The 18875-nt window shown below is 47.0% G+C and overlaps 1 protein-coding gene across 1 annotated transcript; it reads left to right on the top strand.

Annotated features, from left to right (window-relative positions):
* Nucleotides 1-391: 391 nt before the first annotated feature.
* On the top strand, nt 392-11416 carry LOC137161518 (uncharacterized; the record flags this gene model as incomplete). Its single annotated transcript, XM_067560833.1, is given in 3 exon segments — nt 392-488; nt 7636-8028; nt 8031-11416. Coding segments are annotated over 3 exon segments (3876 nt in total), but the record flags the coding sequence as incomplete, so codon positions are not given.
* Between the last annotated feature and the right edge of the window lie 7459 nt (nt 11417-18875).

Below are 18875 nucleotides of genomic sequence, written 5' to 3'. Positions count from 1 at the left end.
AATTGTCAGCTTCATGGGGCAGGTTAGTTTTGTGTTTGTACGATACTTAGCCCAGTGGGGTCCCGGTCCATTAATGGGGCCCCTGTGCCCTACAACACAAACAGTAATAAGAAAAAGATGGGATTAAATAGAGAAAATGCAGCCTGTCCATAGAACCCTTTTCCATGCTCCTTTGAGCTCCACGATGATGCACTTGAGTGTGTCCCTGAAATGATGCAATGTCATCCTCACAAATCTGTGTGTTACTGTGATGCACCAGAGCACCTGGACCGGAAAGGTTGACATTGGCAACCAAAGAGCCATGTCTGAATCTGGTCCCGGATGGGCTTCAGTTTAACTCCTATTATTTCCTGCAGGTGAGACACAGAGGAAAGCATTTGGACATTAAACCATGGCTGTGTCACATGCTACTGTTGTGATGCCTGCTCTGGGCCGCCCTTTCCAGCTGGGGATGCTGTATGACTGCCGCAATGAAACCCTCATTCCAGGTAATGCTGGTAGCCCCTGAACGAGGGAGGGAAAGAAGAAAAGGGACACTTCCTGAACCACTTTATAGCAGAGAGTGAGCTGATTACAACTGGCCTGTAAATGCTTATGGAAACAGCCCAGCACATTAACAGAGGGGTCATGGTGTGGGGTTTTTGCATGGGGCAGGATGTATGTGCATTGGGATGGTGGCCCTTCTGACATGCAAGAAAAGAGCTGTGTACAGATAAAATGTTTGATTTCCCAGTTTAATAGAACTCCCACCAGTCCAGCACTGGAGTACAGCCCTATCTCACAGCATCACATACATGTTGGGCTGGAAGGGACATCATGAGATCATCCAAATCAACCCCTTGTGCTGAGGCAGGACCAAGTAAACCTAGCCCACCCCTGACAAGTGTTTGTCCAACCTGTTCTTAAACACCTGCAATGACAGGGATTCCACAACCTCCCTGGAAGCCTGTTCCAGATCTTAACTACCCTTGTAGGAAGAAAGTTTCCCTAATATTTAACTCCCTAACCCTTCCTGGCTACAGATTAAGTTCATTACTTCTTGTCCTGCCTTCAGTGGACATGGAGAACAAGTGATCACTGTCCTTTTTATAACAGTCCTGAACACATTGGAAGATGTTTCTCAGGTCTCCATCTCAGTCTTTTCTCAAAACTAAACATGCCCAGTTTTTTTAACCTTTCCTCCTAAGTCGGGTTTCTCAATTTTTATCATTTTTGTTGCTCTCCTCTGGACTTTTTCCACTTTGTCCACGTCCTTCTTAAAGTGTGGCACCCAAAACTGGACACAATTCTCCAGCCGAGGCCTCACCCGTGCAGAGTAGAACAGACAATTGCCTCCTGTGTCTTACAGAAAAGACTCCTGTAAATACATCCAAGAATGATAGGGACCTTTTCTGCAGCTGCATCGCACAGCTGGCTCATATTCAATGTGTGATTCACTCTAAGCCCCAGACCCTTCGCAGCAGCTCCACCACCTCCCCAGTTGTTCCCCATTGTGTAGCTGTTTGTGCATTTGATTTTTCTTTCCTAACTGCAGTTCTCTGTATGTGTCTCTATTGAATTTCATCTTGTTGATTTCAGACCAAATCGCCGATTTGTCGAGGTCACTTTGAATTCTAATACTATTCTCCAAAGTGCTTGCAGCCCCGCCCAGCTTTCCACATTCTGGGGTCCAATCAAGACTGGTGCAGCGTTGAGTCCCTTCTTACCCTCTTCAGTGCCTTACAGCTTTGCTATTGTAGCTCCCTGCCCAGGACACTCACTATCAGTCACAAGCAGGCGCTCTGTCTGTGCACGGAGCAGCACTGGTCCAATGCTTTGGGTCCAAGAACCTGCCTAAAATATCACAGATTTCCACTGGTCTCTCCCAGCACTGGGTAACAACTGGCCAGGTGACTCTACTCCACTCTCTTCCCAGCCCCAAATGAGAGGAAAGGCTGAATCTGAAGATGTTGTGTAGGAAGATGTAGGAAGACACAGGCTGGATGTGAGAGTCTAGGGAAAGGACTGAGTCAAAGGTGACACCAAGCCTGTGGGTCCAGATAACCAGAAGGATGGAAGTGCTGCTCACAGCAAATGTAAAAAGCATAAGGCAGTGCTTCCCAAACTGTGGGTTCGAACCTTGAGAGGAATCCCAAAAGGGTCCCAGCTGGGCTTACAGTATCTCCCCCACCTGGAGAGCTTTCTACAACGTTTTCCCTGCTGACTCAGGGCCCTGTAGATTCCTTCTTCCTTGCACTATCTACAGATACAGGCTGGTGCAACCACTAGGCAAATTAGGTGGTCGCCTAGAGCTGCAAAATTTGGGGGGTGGCAAAAAACTATGAACTGAGGATTAAAGCCCAGGGGATGGAGCGAAGTGCTAAGGGTGCTTGCGCAGTGACGTGCCTGGGCTCCTCCCCCTGGTGCTGGGATCACTGCGCCCCACCGCCCAGGGATAAAAACAACATGAGGCAGACAGCCAGACTACCCCCCGACCTGCAGCCCAGCACTGGACCCCCCACCCTCCCGCCCTGGCTCCCCCCAAATACCAGCACTGAGTGCCCTCTAGGTCCACCTACCCCTCTGCGTCCCCTGCAGCACCCCCATCCTGCTTGACTGCCCTGTGCCACCCCCGCCCCCGCAAAGGCCTGTCCACCCACCCTCCCAGCAAAGGCCATGTGGATCAGCTGTATCTCAGTCTTGCAGCAGGGAGTGGCAATGCTTTTTTGCCTTCAACTTCGCCTGCCTTCTATGAAGAGGTGACTGGCTCTGTGGATGTGGGGAAAGTGGTGGATGTGATATATCTTGACTTTAGAAAGCTTTTGATACTGTCTCCCACATAATTCTTGCCAGCAAGTTAAAGAACTGGCTAGATCATCGGGTTCAACGGGTAGTGATCAACAGCTCGATTTCTGATTGGCAGCCAGTAACAAGCGGAGTGCCCCAGGGGTCGGTGCTGGGGCCTGTTTTGTTCAAAATCTTCATTAATGATCTGGAGGATGGGGTGGATTGCATCCTCATCAAGTTTGCAGATGACACTAAGCTGGGTGGAGTGGGAGATACAGTAGGGGTTAGGGATAGGATACAGAGTGACCTAGACAAATTGGAGGATTGGGCCAAAAGAAATCTGATGAGGTTCAACAAGAACAAGTGCAGAGTCCTGCACTTAGGACGGAAGAATCCCATGCACAGCTATAGACTGGGGACCACAGGCTAGGCAGAAGTTCAGCAGAAAGGGACTGGAGGGTTACAGTGGACAAGAAGCTGGATACGAGTCGGCAGTGTGCCCTGGTTGTCAAGAAGGCTAATAGCATATTGGGCTGCATTAGAAGGAGCATTGCCAGCAGATTGAGGGAAGTGATTATTCCCCTCTATTCGGCATTGATGAGGCCGCATTTGGAGTATTGTGTCCAGTTTTGGGCCCCCCACTACAAAAAGGAGAAAGTTAGTGGGTTCACATGAGTCTTCAGCACCAGGCCCCCAAGTGGGGCATAGCTGACAAGAAGTCTGCAAGCACAAACAATAACACGTGAGACAATCTGACAAGGGCAGCTCTGCTCACGGTTCCTTAGTGCCTGGGCGCATGAGAGAAGGGGTGACCTGAAGCGCTACAGGCCTGGGCTTGGGGGAGACGTGGCTGGGACATTCTTACATCTCTGCAATGGCCCATAGGAACCACTGAAGCAGGGCACAAGTTAAGGCAGCCCTGAGTGTATGAGTCACCTCTCTACACCAGCCACAGGGCCAGTGCTGGGATGAATCTGGCCAAGGGCTGTAGCTGACAGGGTGGCAAAGAACGGATTATTTTTTACTGAGGTTTGTACGTGTGCGTCCCAACCCAGCGGGGATGTTGCAGCTTTTCCTCAGGCCCGGGCTCCAAGGAAGACCACAGCGCCTTGGTCTATGGCAGGAAAAAGCTAGGGTTGGTGAGTGTTTAGTCCCCGGCCCCTAGGCAGGGCGGAGCTGATAGATAGTTTATAACCCCCAGGCTCTCAGGCAGGGCGGGGCAGCCAAAGTAGTCAGTAGCCCCCAGCCCTCAAGCAGACAGGGCTGGCAAGGCGTCTATGGGTCCCCGGCTCAGTATCTTCGGTAGCAATAGATGCGAGGAGACAAGCAGTCCCGGGGTGGCTAGAAAAGGGGGGAGGAGGATGCAGGCCCCCCAACTCCACTGCGTCCCAGCCCAGGGCCCTACCAGTGGCAAAAGGATTCTGCCACTGGGTCAGCAGGGCTCCAGCCACAACAGGCTGACACTGGTGCAACCACAAGCTCAGCTAAACTGTAGTCGGCCACCCCTGGGCTACTTCCTTCCACCCTGAACCTGGGTACCTGGAGCCAGGGGTCTTCCTCCGAGTCGCTGGGGTAGACGGCAAGTGGGAGTCCCACTAGTCCCTCACCGTTGGCCGGCGACAGGTCCAGGAACTCCTCAGGGCCATCAGTGGATGGCAGCTCCTCCAGGTCGCAGGGTCCTGGTGGGTCCTCCAGCACACAGGGCTCTGGCAGCTCCGGCAGGTGCCAGGTGACGGGCAGCTCCTCTAGGTCGTGGCTGGCCTCAGGAAGTCCCTCCCAGTCAGCAGCCTCCGGTAGCTCTTCCCAGTCACCAGGGCCCGGCAGCCCTGGCAGGCCCTTGAGGCTCCGGTTGCTGGGGTGTTTGCTCTGCACAGCTACGGGACCTGTGTCAGGCCCAGACCACAGCCTCAGGGAAGGTACATCTTTCTCTGTCAGCAGCTTCCCCTTAACTGAGCTGCTAGGCCGGCCTTTTATACCTCCCCATCCTGTCCTGGCCCCGCCCCTCTGCTCCCGTGGTCTGTGGCCTGCAGTGTCCTGATCTGCCCAGCAGGGGCATCGTGGCCCTTCCTCGGACCCAGGCTCTGAGGAAGGCCACAGCACCTTGCTACAGGGAGACACTAAGGTGTGCTTGTAAAGTGAGTAGGATGAACCAAGGGAGAGCAGAAAGATGAAGGAAGGGGTGAGATTGGAGCCATGACCAGGAGATGGGATAGGAAGGAGCTGCTGGGGTCGCTGGAGGGATCAGAGGAGGAAAGCATGTAAGAAACCTTGGTGCGGGTGATGGCAGAAGAAGGTACAGGGAAGGGAGGCAGAGGTGCTATCAGACCTTGTCAATTCTTCTTTGACAAAGGGAATCCTGAATGGAGAGAAATGAGAGGCAAAGAGAGAGAGAGGGTTTAAGGAGAGAATCAAAGGCCTGAAGAGCCACCTGGAGTTGTGGGTGTGGGATCCAGTGAGGGTGCCAAAGCAGTGCTTCTTGGCTATGGAGATGGCAGGGCTGTAGATGGAGAATGTAAATTTTTAGTGGAGCAGGTCAGCCAGGTAGCGGGACTTCTGCCAGATACACTTGGCTGGATGAGAGCAGGAGCAGAGACAGTGGAGCGTGGGGCTGCATTGCACTAGGCACAATACAAACACACAGCAGCAGATGGTCTGTGTCTCAAAGACAGGACAGACACTGGATGAGGTAAGGGGTATAACACAGCAGCAGAGTGAGCAATGTGATGGCATCAGACATCATCTTAGCTCCACAGTTATTCACCCCCCCATGTTGGGAGAGTAGATCTTGAGATAGGAGAGAGGGTCAGATGGACCAAGTGTGGAAGAGAGCGTGGAGTAGAGAATATCAGTGGCAAAGACAGTGGAGGAGAGGGAAGACTGGGCAGGGAGGAGAGGACCAGGAGCAGAGGAGAAGTTGTGGATGTTGATGGATTTGGAAGTCCTTTTTCCCCTCTTCCCTCTTGGGTGAGCCTAGTTCAACTGGACCCAGGACTCTGAAAATGACTAATTATTTAAAGGTCAATGGCTTAAAGGGTTTTGATTTTCAAGTTTTCCAAAAAACAAAGAAACAAAAAAAACCATTCAACTTGCTTCGTCTCAGTCCAAAGAAAAGTTCAGCAATGGAGATAAAAAGGGGTTATAACTAAGTGAGGTTTCAACCTTACCTGGGGCATTTGCTAACAAGAATTCTATAGCTCTAAACAGAGATGACCTCAGTGAAGGAACTATTCCCAAGAGCAGCAAAACCTGAATCTTCCAAAAGCAGAAATCCAAGCCTGGGCAATGGAAAAAGTAAGAAGGCTGTTGAGGGTAAGGTTTCAGCCTTAGAATACCAAAGGCATCTCACTAAACTGGGTGGCTGTGGGAGTGTATTATTTGTACCCTGACCTGATGGCTACCTAGTGGACACTTACAGCAGGCCTGGTGCTGGACACTGGGTCAAGTGAGGCTGCCTACAAGGAGCTGGAAGTTGGCCACTTTCACTCAGGGGCCTCACTGGCGGCGAGTTCCTAGGACTTGGCCGCCATCCACTAGATAGTAGAAAGTGTTCAAGGTCGTAAACAAGATAGTTGTGTGAGCTAAGAAGCTACCAATAATATGTAAGCTGTTCCCGTGTGAAGTAGGTGAAATCATATAATAGCCAATTAGCAACTGTGTGAATTTTGTAGGCAAAGATGATTAAAAAGGTATATAAGCTGGGAGGCAAGGGGGAATAAAGGATTCTGCTTGCAATCATACTGGTTGTTGTGCTTTATCCGTCCTGCATCCTCTGTCATCAGCAGTGGATCCTCTGCCATCAGCAGTGGAACCCGACAGGTGGCTGGGCAACAAAATGGCCGATGAAATGCAATATTGATAAATGCAAAGTAATGCACATTGGAAAACATAATCCCAGCTATAAATACAAAACCATAGGGTCTAAATTGGCCATTACCACGCAAGAAAAATCTTGGTGTTGTGGACAGTTCTCTGTAAACATCCACTCAATGTGCAGTGGCAGTCAAAAAAGTTAATAGTATGTTAGGAATCATTAGGAAAAGGATAGGTAAAACAGAAATTATAATGCCAATATATAAATCCACAGTATGCCCACAGCTGAATACTGCATGCAGCATGAGTTGCCCCATCTCTGAAAAGATATATTAGAATTGAAAAAGTACACAGAAGGCAAAAATATAATTAGGGATATGGCACAGCTTTCATATGAGGAAAGATTAAAAGAACGGGAATTGTTCAATTTAGAAAAGAGATGACTAAAGGGGAATATGATAGAGATCTGTAACATCATGACTGGTGTGGAGAAAGTGAATAAAGAAGTGTTATTTACTCCCTCACATGACACAAGACGTAGGGGCACCCAATGAAATTAATAGGCAGCAGGTTTAACACAAATGAAAGGAAGTACTTCTTCACACAACGCACTGTCAAACAGTGGAATTCACTGCCATGGAATTCATATACCGTAGCATAACTGGGTTCAAAACAAGAATTAGGTAAGTTCCAGTAGGATAGGTTCATCAAAGGCTATTAGCCAAGATGGTCATAGACACAACCTCATGCTTTGGGTGCACCAAAATTTCCAACAGCCACAAGCTGGGAATGGGCAACAGGAGACGGGTTACTTATTATTTGCACTGCTCTGTTCATTCCCTCTGAAGCATCTGGCACCGGCCACTGTCAGAGACAGGATACTGGGCCAGATGGACCATTGGTGTGACCCAGTGTGGCTGATCTTATGTTCTTAATTCTACTTTCTGTATTTATTATCTGCATTTGAATTCCAGATAAAGTCCTTGAGAACAAATATGTCACCATATCAGATTCTTCTCTCTTCTGTCACTAACCATATGTCTATCTGTGATTTTCCAGGGTTCACTTTATGGGAGCTGGAGACACTTCAAAACAATGTGGATACAAAACCACACCCCAAGACTGAATTTGAGATCATTGCATCAGACACCATTGAAGACAAGACCTCTGCTCTCAATGTCACAGCATCGCTGAAGGCCAGTTTTCTGGGGGGGTTGTTTAAAGTAGATGGATCTGCCAAATACTTAAATGACACCAAGAACTCTCAACATCAGGCCCGAGTTACTCTGCAGTATTCAACAACAACAAAGTTTGAGCAGCTGACCATGAAACATTTAGGGCGCCAGAATGTCTCTTACTCTGAAGTATTTGACCAAGGCACGGCCACCCATGTGGTCACGGCTGTGCTGTACGGGGCTCAGGCTTTCTTTGTGTTTGATAGGGAACTTTCTTCTTTGAGAACGTACAAAAGATACAGGGAAATCTCCAGGTTATGATTAAAAAGATACCCCTGGTCTCCATCGAAGGGGAAGGAGCTCTCAAAATGGATGACAAGGAAAAAGCACAAGCTGAAAAATTTAGTTGTAAGTTTTATGGTGATTTTGCTCTTGAGAACAATCCAGCTACTTACCAAGATGCCATGAAAATATATTCCACCCTCCCAAAGATGCTGGGCAACAAGGGGGAGAAGGCCATACCAGTGAGAGTCTGGCTGTACCCGCTGACCAAGCTGGATTCCAAAGCTGCTCAGCTGGTGCGTGAGATCAGCATAGCACTGATCTTTGATGTTCAAACCGCCCTGGAGCAACTGACAGAACTAGACATGCGATGCAATGATATGGTGAAGAATCCAATTGCCTCAACCTTCCCCGAAATCAAGAGGAAAATCCAGCAATTCAAAGATCTGTGTAAGCAACACAGGCAGACTTTCCAGAAAGAGCTCGCAGAAACTTTACCATCTATTCGTGGAGGTAGAGAAAATGACATAGACCTGATGAATATTTTAATCAAGAAAGATAAATCGCCATTCAGTAACCAGCGTCTCATGGAATTTCTGGATAAAAAGGAAGAGGAGATTAATTTAGTGGATTTTTACCTTACCAAATTCAATAAAGTGGACACTATATCTTCCAAAAGAAAGCTAGAAGAAATTTTCCTAGACACCACAGTTCAGTTCATTGTCTCATTTACATTCACCTCATTACAAGAAGAAGACAAATATATATCAGAGTTAGAACACTGGTTTCAAATCCAAACAGGGAGGAAAACGTCTGATCCAAAAAGAACCAGACGTGTGCCTAAACAGCCAAAATTCAGTCCATGGGTCAGCCATATGCAGAAGTCCAAAAAAGCACTAGAATCTGCAAAATCCTTCTTAGATTTTGCCAGCATTAATAAGTCCAATGTGAAGACTCGGTTCATTGTGACCTCTGTTTTAAATAAGAACATTCCTGGAGCTTCTATTTACCTGTATGAAGGTGGAAAGCAAATAAGCACCGCATTTGAGCCTCCCTCAAAACCTCTTCCTCCTGTGATTGATGGAATCGGACATGACCGTGTTCAGCTCACATTTAAACCAGCAGCTTATGGCAGGGCTGCGATATCCAGCTATCGGGTAGAGTACAGAATTGCAGGGCAGGAGAACTGGACGGCTGTGAATGTAAATAATGAACAAGAGACATTCACAGTAACCGGGCTACATGCAAACATTGAGTACCAGTTCCGATACGCTGCAGTGAGCAAACCGGGGCTCAGTGAGAGCAGCGATTTGAGTGATACTGTGAAGACTCTTCCTACCAGCCCTCCTGGGAAGCCTGAAACAGCTAAAGAAGAACCATTGGCCATAAGCCTCACCTGGGAGAGTCCAACTGTTACTGGAGATGGAGTTGTTATAAAGGAGTATAAGGTGGAATATAAAGAGAAGGCTGACGGTGCAAGGCATAGAAAGAAAGACAAATGGCTGGAAAGAAGGGCAGAAAAGAGAACAGAGTTCTGTAACGTTGATGGACTGATGCCTAAGAAGCCCTAAAGATTCCGAGTGTCGGCTGTGTGTGCGGATGGGTCTGTGAGTGACCCAAGTGAGGAGACTCTGATTTCAACACCAATGAGGAAAGAATCAAAGAAGCAGCCACATGATTCCCTTAGGCAGGGCACAGTGACAAGAGATGAGCAACCTACAACATCTCCAGCAAAATCACAGACAAGTACACAAGATTTTGTGAAACAAGGGTCTCTGATAACTGAAGGTTCGCCATCAATTTATATCTTTCCATTACAGAAGACAACATTAGGTCCTAATGTATCTTACATAAAGAACAGGCTGGGAAAACAGAACCTACTGGTCCCTAACAAAGTCATTATGGTGATGGGAGCAACTGGGTCAGGGAAAACTACACTCATCAATGGGATGATCAACTATGTCCTGGATGTGCAATGGAAAGATGAATTCAGGTTCAAACTAATCCATGAAATTACAAACAGAAGCCAAGCCCAGAGCCAGACGTCTGAAGTGACTGCCTACGAGGTCAACTACAAAGAGGGCTTCCAAGTCCCCTACTCCCTGACTGTAATAGACACCCCAGGGTTTGGTGATACCAGAGGGATAGACCATGACAAAGAGATAACCAGGCAGATCCGAGAGGTTTTCTCCATCCCACGGGCCATTGATCACATAGATGCCATCTGCGTTGTAGTTCAGTCCTCACTGGCTCGTTTGACACATGCCCAGAAGTACGTGTTTGACTCAGTGCTCTCCATTTTTGGGAAGGATATAAAAGACAATATACAAATCCTGATCACTTTTGCAGATGGACAGACACCCCCTGTTCTGGAGGCCATTAAAGAGTCTGATGTGCCATGTTCTAAAGATGGTCAGGGCATGCCCATTCATTTCAAATTCAATAACTCTGCACTGTTTGCCAGCAATGCTGGAACTGCTGTGGGCAGTTTTAATTTTGATGAAATGTTCTGGAAAATGGGAGCGATGAGCATGAAGACATTTTTTGAATCTCTAGGTAATTTAGAAACAAAAAGCTTAACACTGACGAAGGAAGTTCTCAGAGAACGGAAGGCGCTGGAGACGGCTGTGGAAGGCCTGCAGCCACAAATCAAAGCTGGCCTGATGAAGCTAGAGGAACTGAGAAGGACCCAGCGAGCTCTGGAACAGCACAGGGATGATATGGAAGCCAATAAAGACTTTGAGTATGAGGTAGAGAAAACAGTGCCAGTAAAGATAGAGATTACTGGACATTATATAACAAACTGCCAGCTGTGTCATTTTACGTGCCACTATCCCTGTTATATTCCTGATGATAGAGACAAGCACAAGTGTAGTGCTATGGACAGGTCTGGACATTGCACTGTTTGTGCAGGTAAATGTCAGTGGGACGTTCACTTCAATCAAAAGTACAGGTGGGATTATGAAGTAGTAAAAGAGAAACAAACCTATGCACAACTGAAGGCAAAGTATGAGAAGGCGTCTGGAGAGGTGATGACGACTGAGAAGATATTTGAGCAGCTTTTTCAGGAGTACGCTTTGGTGGAAGAGATAGTGCTAGTGATAATTGAAACATCATCTCGCAGCCTCCAACGCCTCCAAGAAATTGCCTTAAAACCAAACCCACTGTCCACTCCAGAACATATTGACCTGCTGATCCTGTCAGAAGAACAGGAAGCAAAGGCTGGATACCAGGAACGCATAAAATCACTGAGTAAAGTGAGAGAAACAGCTGTGATAATAACCAAGATTGCCAATAAGGAGGAATTGCTGCCGGCTGAGTTGGAAATAGCAAACAATACAAAGCGTGAACAAATGTCATCTAAATTTCAAAAATTTCGTGAGGTAGTACAAAAATGGTTTAACTAATAATAATGATGAAAATATTTAGAGCTTATTACACTTCTCCAGGCCTGATTTTCCGTTGCATTGCACCCTATGTGGTCACTTACAATTCTGCAAAGTGGGTTCAAATTCTATGTCAGTTGCAACCAGGTCGCAATGATATCCACTCTGCACTCACTTTGCACAAGTGTAAACACCACAAGGTGCAGGTAAGGGGGAAATCAATCATTTCAGCTTCAAATTGATTCACAAACTGGAACTTAAAAAAACCCAATCTGGGGTAGAGACATGGGCTTTTATTTTCAAAAACTGAATGATGAGAGGAAGGTTTCTAAGCAGAGGAAAATATTTTTGAACCGTCTTTGATTTGGCAAACCTGAAATATAATTTGAGAGTTTTTCATAATCCCAGAATATACGAAGGTCCAATATGCTTCTGGTCCAAGCATCTGCCCCTCTGAGACCCTGCTGTTTTCTCCCAACAGGTAGGACCTTTTTTAAAAAAAAACAAAACCACACATCTGCTCTAGTTCCATCTTCTCTTCGGGGTTTACCGTCCCTGCCGCTCCAAACCTTTGGGGCTCTGCTGGGCTTTTAACCCCCAGCTACTGCCAGGGTTTGTGCAGCATGTGTGATGGGGAGGGGTCTTTCTGGCCACTGAGGAAGCTGAGGGCTCCCCCTCTGGCGGGAGGGGCAGGTACACCCCGTCACAACGTCCCCGAAGGATGTTTGCTTTTTTTGCAAGTGTGTTACACTGCTGACTCATATTTAGCTTGTGACCCACTAGGCCCCCCCAGATCCCTTTCTGCAGCACTCCTTCCTAGGCTGCCATTTCCCATTTTGTGTGTGTGCAACTGATTGTCCCTTCCTTGCAATTCTTTGCATTTCTCTTTTTTGAATTTCATTCTATTTACTTCAGACCATTTCTCCAGTTTGTCCAGATCATTTTGAATTTTAATCCAATCTTCCAAAGCACTCGCAGCCCCTCCCAGCTTGGTGTCATCTGCACACGTTACAAGTGTCCTCTCTGTGCCATTATCTAAATCAGTGATGAAGATATAGAACAGACCCAGACCCAGAACTGCTCCCTGCAGGACACCACTCGCTCTGCCCTTCCAGTTTGACTGTCAACCACTGATAACTGCTTGCTCGGAATGGTTTTCCAACCAGTTATGCACCCACCTTATAGTAGCTCCGTCTAGGCTGTGTTTCCCTAGATATAAAACCTAGCATCTGGAAGGTTGTATTTCTACAGGCTAGTGTGTGGAAGCAGCTGGCTGATATTCCCACATCAGGGGCTCATGGCAGATTAAAGTGATCACTGGCTGGCAGCTGGGATAACGCTTAGTGCTGAGGATGTTTCACTCGTACTTGCTTATTGCCTGTGCTCATGATTTGCACTGCTGGGTGACAAGGCCAGTCCATTGCTGGGCCTCTTTGCCTGGTTCTGATTATAACTGCGCTGAGGGCCAGGGGAGCCGAAGACTGACTGGTTTGTCTCATCGCTAAGCTTGGTTTGCCTTATTGCCGATTGATAATCCCTGTATCCGTTAATCAGAGTGCCAACCTATAACTGTGTCCAGCGATCAGTATAGCCATGCGTGGCATGTCCTGTGCACTCATTTATTGCAATTCTGTTACTTTGTAGCCTGCAACAATTGTTTCATAGTGTTAATAAACACAGCTTTGATCTGAATCAAGAGTCGGTGTTGATCCTTTCCAGACCTGGGGCTGTAAGTGCACTTCAGTGTAAGGGGCTGTCCTTTGTTACACACCCTGTGTTCACCGTCACCCTGCCCAGGGCTGGCACTGTCTAGTACTGTCTGTTGGTGAACATGGAATGAAGAATCTGAAGTTACTCGTCATTCCTAGAAACAAATCGTCTGATTGTAACTCTGCAAAACCAGCATAAAATCAGAACACTCTGAACTGTAAAACGTGTTTGGACTTCCACCCTTACTGCTCATTATCAGCCTACGAACAAGATACAGGTTTCAAAATCTGCTCAACAACACAATATGGGGAACAAACAGCTTTACATGTACCTACCGTTCAGAGGTTTTTTAACCAAGTTGCATCCAGCTTGTTACTATCATAGCTTCAAACTGACATAGAGAAACACATTCACTACACAAGCATTTCATTTCCAGTTTGTACATAGTCCTACACAAATGGAAAAAGTGTTACTGCACATCTTAGACCCCCCTACCTGGGCTTTAGCTGACACAATATTCAGTAAACGCTGCTAATCACGGCAGCACTGCCTCACTCCCTGATAAGCTAAATAGATCACGCTCGTTAAGTCTCTCACTCTAAGGCATTTTCTCCAGCCCTCGAATCATTTGTGTGAATCTTTTCTTCAGTTTTTCAACATCCTTTTTAAAACGTTGACATCAGAACTGTGTGCAGTATCCCGCTGTCCATCTCACCATCTCACCATTTCTATTCACTGCTCCTGTTCATGCATCCAAGGAATGCATTAGTCCTTTCGCCACAGCACTGCACTGGGAGTGCATTGTCGATTTTTTGTCCGTTCTGACCCCTAAGCCCTTTACAGAGACACTGCTTTCCAGGGGAAAGTCTCCCGTTCGGTGGGCAGGACCTATATGATTTGTTTCTAGCTGTATGACCTTGTGTTTAGATTTGGTTTGACTGGGCCCAATTTACCAAGTGATCCAGATCACTCTGTATGACTGCACTGTCCTCATCATCATTTCCCACTCCGCCAGTCTGTGTGTGATTCCCCCACGTTATCAGCAGTGTTTTTATATGTACCTCCAGAACAAGGATGAGAGCCAGTGCTAGCGTCAGGGCAAGTACTGACCCTGCTAGACACACCCCCTTGACAGCTACTTTTTGAGCTCTGACAGTTAGCTGGTTCTTAAACCGTTTCACGGGTGCTTTTTTGATACCTTACAGTGCTAATTTTTGTACTCAAAATGTCCTACACTACAGAAGCAGAGGTGCTCACCTGCTGGTTCACAGGCCTGTGCGCTGAGGACATGAGCTCGCACCGTATCTCCGATAGGAGTGCGCACTCACTCTGGTTATGACTACACTGACGGCGGTCAGTGTAGACTCGCTCAATCGACCAGGAAGTCGATGCAATAAATCCACCCCCTCAAGTGACGGAGCGCTGGGTCGACGGGAACGCGGTTAGCAAAATTTGTGGATGACATAAAATTATGCAGGTTGTTCAAAACCAGAGACGACTGTGAGGAACTTCAGAGGCATCTAACAAAGATGGTGAATGAACAACACGACTGCAAACTACACGCGTTGTAGGTAAGTGCAAGGTGATGCATACTGGGAGTAATCGTTTCAAGTCTGCAAACACAGTGTAGGGCCCTAAATGAACTATGACAGCTCAGAGAAAAGCCCAAGGTGCCACTGTAGTCAGGGGAATGAAAACATCCAGCCAGGGTGTAGCCGTGGTCACATAAACAAACAAAATGTTTTTAAGCAGCACCCACTGAGCTGCAATTCTCAGGATCATCCCTAGCACTCTTCTTAAAAGGCCTGGTGCAGAGCTGCGCCAGGAGCTAAAAAGACACCAGTGCACCCACGCCCCAGCTGCAGCCAAGGAGTGTGTGCTATGACTCGGTGCCTGCTCATCTGTTTCTAGAAACAATGACCAAAGTCTTCAAAAAAGCCTTATTCAGTCACAGGATTTATAGGCAGGTCTGGCAAGAGATGTTTGGGGTCTTAGTACATTATGTTTGCTGGGGCCCCACCTCGTCCTGTTTCACCCCGGTTACAGATATTTGCGGGGGCAGGGACCAGTACAATTTCACTCCCTTACCCCTCCTCAGGTTTGTGTGCTCTGGAAAAGGGGTTTGCTTATATCACGTCTTTTCCGGGGATGGGAACTAAAGGCATGTGTGGCAAACCAGCCTCCACATTGGTGCCTCATCTCACAAGTCATTTTATAACAAAGGAAAGCAAATAAACTGTGCAGCCATTCTGCTGAATGACAGAAGCCGGGATGGATGTTTTTAGTGGTCCTATGAATGAACAGGAGCTGAAGGACAAACAGGTTTGTTCACCTCTTCATAGACAAACCAGCAACAGAATCACAGACTCACAGGATTAGAAGGGGCCACAAGGGTTCTCTGGTCTAACCCCCTGCCAACATGCAGGATTTGTTGTGTCTAAACCACCCAAGCCAGATGGCTATCCAGCCTCCTTTTGAAAACCTCCAGTGAAGCAGCTTTCTCCGGTTGGTATCTATTCACCATCCACACACAAGGCCACAGAATTAATATTCTAATGTTTAAAGTAAAAGGGTTTTCTAGTGGAACTTCCACTAAAGACATCCACAGCGAGAGTTCTCTGGCACTTTAAAGACTAACAAATTTAATTTTAGCAGGCATAAGCTTTCGTGAGGCTCAGCTCACTTCCTCAGCTGCAGAGGTAGAAATGATACATGAAATAGGAAAACATCATTTACATATACAAGTGCATAGAGAACAATGGGGGAGGTGGATGGAATGCCGGTACTTGAGGCCTAATGACAGTCATTGAGTAGGAGGTGAGAACGGGTGAGCAAAGCAATTACCTCTTGTAATGAGAGTGGCATTGTTATCCACAAACCCTAAGACAAACATTTTGGGTAACTGTCCCAAGTACAGGTTCTTCTGGTCACTGATCCTGTTGCTTGCGTGGATGCTAAACACTTTCATTCCCACATGATCCACTGGGTATTTAGCATTAGAGGTAAGCAGGGCCTTCGCGTGCCCCAGACAGATGCCTGGGGACATCCCTCCTTTCTTCATAAAAAGGGACGCTGGTACAATGCGTAGTTTATCGCCTTCAGCCGCATTGCCCATTAAGCAGAAGGTGTCTTTACTGAGCGTAAGTTTAATTTTCACATCCACGCTGTTCAATAAAAGATTTTCTTGTAAAAACAGGTCGCTGTGTAGATGTCACAGCAGCTCTATCATCTTGCTCAGGGCCGTCAGGTTTGCCCACCTCCCATCGCCCAGATTCTCACCATCCAGTTCCATTGCTTCATGTTATCTGGGAGTGTATTTGTAAAACAGGCCAGCCGAAAATTGTGTGGCCAGAGTGTCATTGCTGTAATTGAGCACCGATTCCATAAAGACCCGATAAGGGTAATTGTTGTTGCTTTGGCTTACAAGGCGGTCTCCCAGCGTGACATCCAGCTGACTGAAAACAGACGCTGGGGGTAATTCACCAGGTCCATCTTGGTGCCCCTGGCGATCTCGGTTCCATCTCCTTTTACAATCTTGCAGCAAAGGTACAGCAGTGCGCTATTTAAATCCATATAATCTATGCCATTCCCTACTATGAAAACGTCAATGGGGGCAGCCTCCGTAACGGCCGACAGAGGCGTCACCTCAAAGTTAGTTAAGATGAGTGATTCACCATCAGATAAAGCAATCAAACTCAAGTCTTGAGAGAGAGATGGCGTCTGCAGCAAGAGAGAGAAATGGCTGAGATAAAAAGAAAAGAGGAGGACAGAGCTCAGGAACTCAGAAGGCTGAAACTAGAAGCTGAGGCAAGACTTTCCAAACATAAACGTGAAATCCAAGCAGCAGAAGAAATAGCTGAGACAGCTCATCAAAGACAGATGGAGCTGATGGCTGTGAAAGAGAAAGCAGCTGAAAAACCTCATCAAAGACAGATGGAGGCTCATCACAAGCAGATGGACTCTAACTCCAGATCCTGGAAAAGCAGAAACTGTATCTTTCTGGAAGCCCAGCTTCTCTTGACAGTGATTGGGAGAAAATCTTTCCAGTTTGTAGCAGTTTTGATGTGTATAATACTGATGTGGTAAGTATATATAACCAGGTGAATGTCACCCAGTCCCAGAGGGAGTATAAATGTAAGTCTCCTGTGTTACCAGTAATCAATGGGGAAATTTGTGACGGGGAGGGGAGGAAAGGGGGGTGCATGACTGTGAGAAGTTGTCTGTGTCTAGCCAGGTATGCTGTGACAAGGAAGAGAATGTCTCTAGCCTTGGGATTGGGTAAAATAGCAGCTTGTACGTTCAGAAAAGCAGTCCATCTGCTGAGAGAGAAACCGTCTCCAAATGCTTGTCTGTTGGGAATGGCACGTTGCCTGTTAAGGAAACCATCCCACCCTCCCAGAGCTTGTCTGTAAGCAGCCATGAGGGCTAGGGCAAGCGGGAGGAAAGTTCAAAGTATTTGTCTGGTAAGAATAGCAGTTTATCTGCTGGGGAGAATGGGTCTCTGGTGTTCTGTCTGTGGAGCAGGCAGAGGGTGCTTCGCTGCTTATGCTGATAGAGGATTTGTCAGTTGTACCAGAGGGGATTCTGGATTGAACTAAGACCCAGGAAGGAAGTGTTCCTAAACCTGTGTCTGTTGGGGGTAGTGACTTCCCATGGGGGAAGCTGCCCCGGTCTCCAAAAGTTTGTCTGGGCACAGCCATGTGGGCTGGGAGAAAGGGAAGAAAATTTCAGATTGTTTGAATGTTAAGAATAGCAGTTTATCTGCTGGGGGGTGGAGTTGGTCTCCAGTGTACTGTCTGTGAAGCAGGCAGAAAATACCTCTCAGCTTATGCTGGTGGAGGATTTGTCAGCTGGTGTACCAGAAGTGGTTCTAGATTTAATTACAACCCAGAAAGGAAAAGTTCCTAAGCCAGTGTCTGTTGGGGGTAATGACTTGCCCGTGGAAGAAGCTACCCCAATTTCCAAAAGTTTGTCTAAAAGTAGCCACGTAGGCTGGGACAAAGGAAGGGAAATTTCTGTGCAAAATGGATTGTTGCCCAGAACTGCTCCTGAAGGAATAAAACCTCCTGCTGGCTTTTGCAAACAGTTTTCTGCAACTGAAGGGTGTGAAAGTGAATTGATTGAGTCGGCTCAGGGTGAATCACTGCCTGTAGTGAGCTACAGTTTATATGTTAAGAGACTTGGTTCATTTGGTAACTGCCAAAGCTTTTCAAATGTGGATGGATTCACTGACTTTGTTGTAGAAATGTCAGTTTGGATACCTTGGAGAAGGCTCCAGATGGAGTGGAAATCATTAGGAAGCTTAAACAGCCTGTAACCAAGTGGCTGTGCTTGATCATTACAGTGAGGAAACAATAATGTTGGAACCTGAATGTCTCCAGGCTGTCAGCTCTGTAAGTGAACAGACAGTGCCATAGTTTCAGGGGGAAAGTTGGGCAGTTGAAGCTATACAGCAGGATAGGTGTGAAGTTGATCTCTTGGAAAAAGAGGGGGGCAGGCAAACTCTCACCTCTGGATGCTTTGAATGTATCTTGTGATCTCTTAGTGGACTCAGGTACATCTGATGCTATATGGAGTCAGAGAGTGGCAGTGAAAAAACATCAAAACCCTGTTTATGAGAGGCTACTGAGAATGGTGGATGTCTCTTTAAAACCTAGTCCAGACTTGAAATGGATAACAGTTAAGAATTTGGAAACTAGTGAACTAGCTAATGGGTGTGGTGGTAGAGCAAATTACCTGCCTGACA

This window comes from Emydura macquarii, unplaced genomic scaffold, assembly GCF_026122565.2.
Source record: "Emydura macquarii macquarii isolate MOO-44397 ecotype Brisbane River unplaced genomic scaffold, CSIRO-AGI_Emac_v2 contig_2319, whole genome shotgun sequence".
Lineage (NCBI taxonomy): Eukaryota > Metazoa > Chordata > Testudines > Chelidae > Emydura > Emydura macquarii.
Note: the sequence above shows the minus strand (reverse complement) of the source record. Positions and strands in the feature narration are given on the sequence as shown.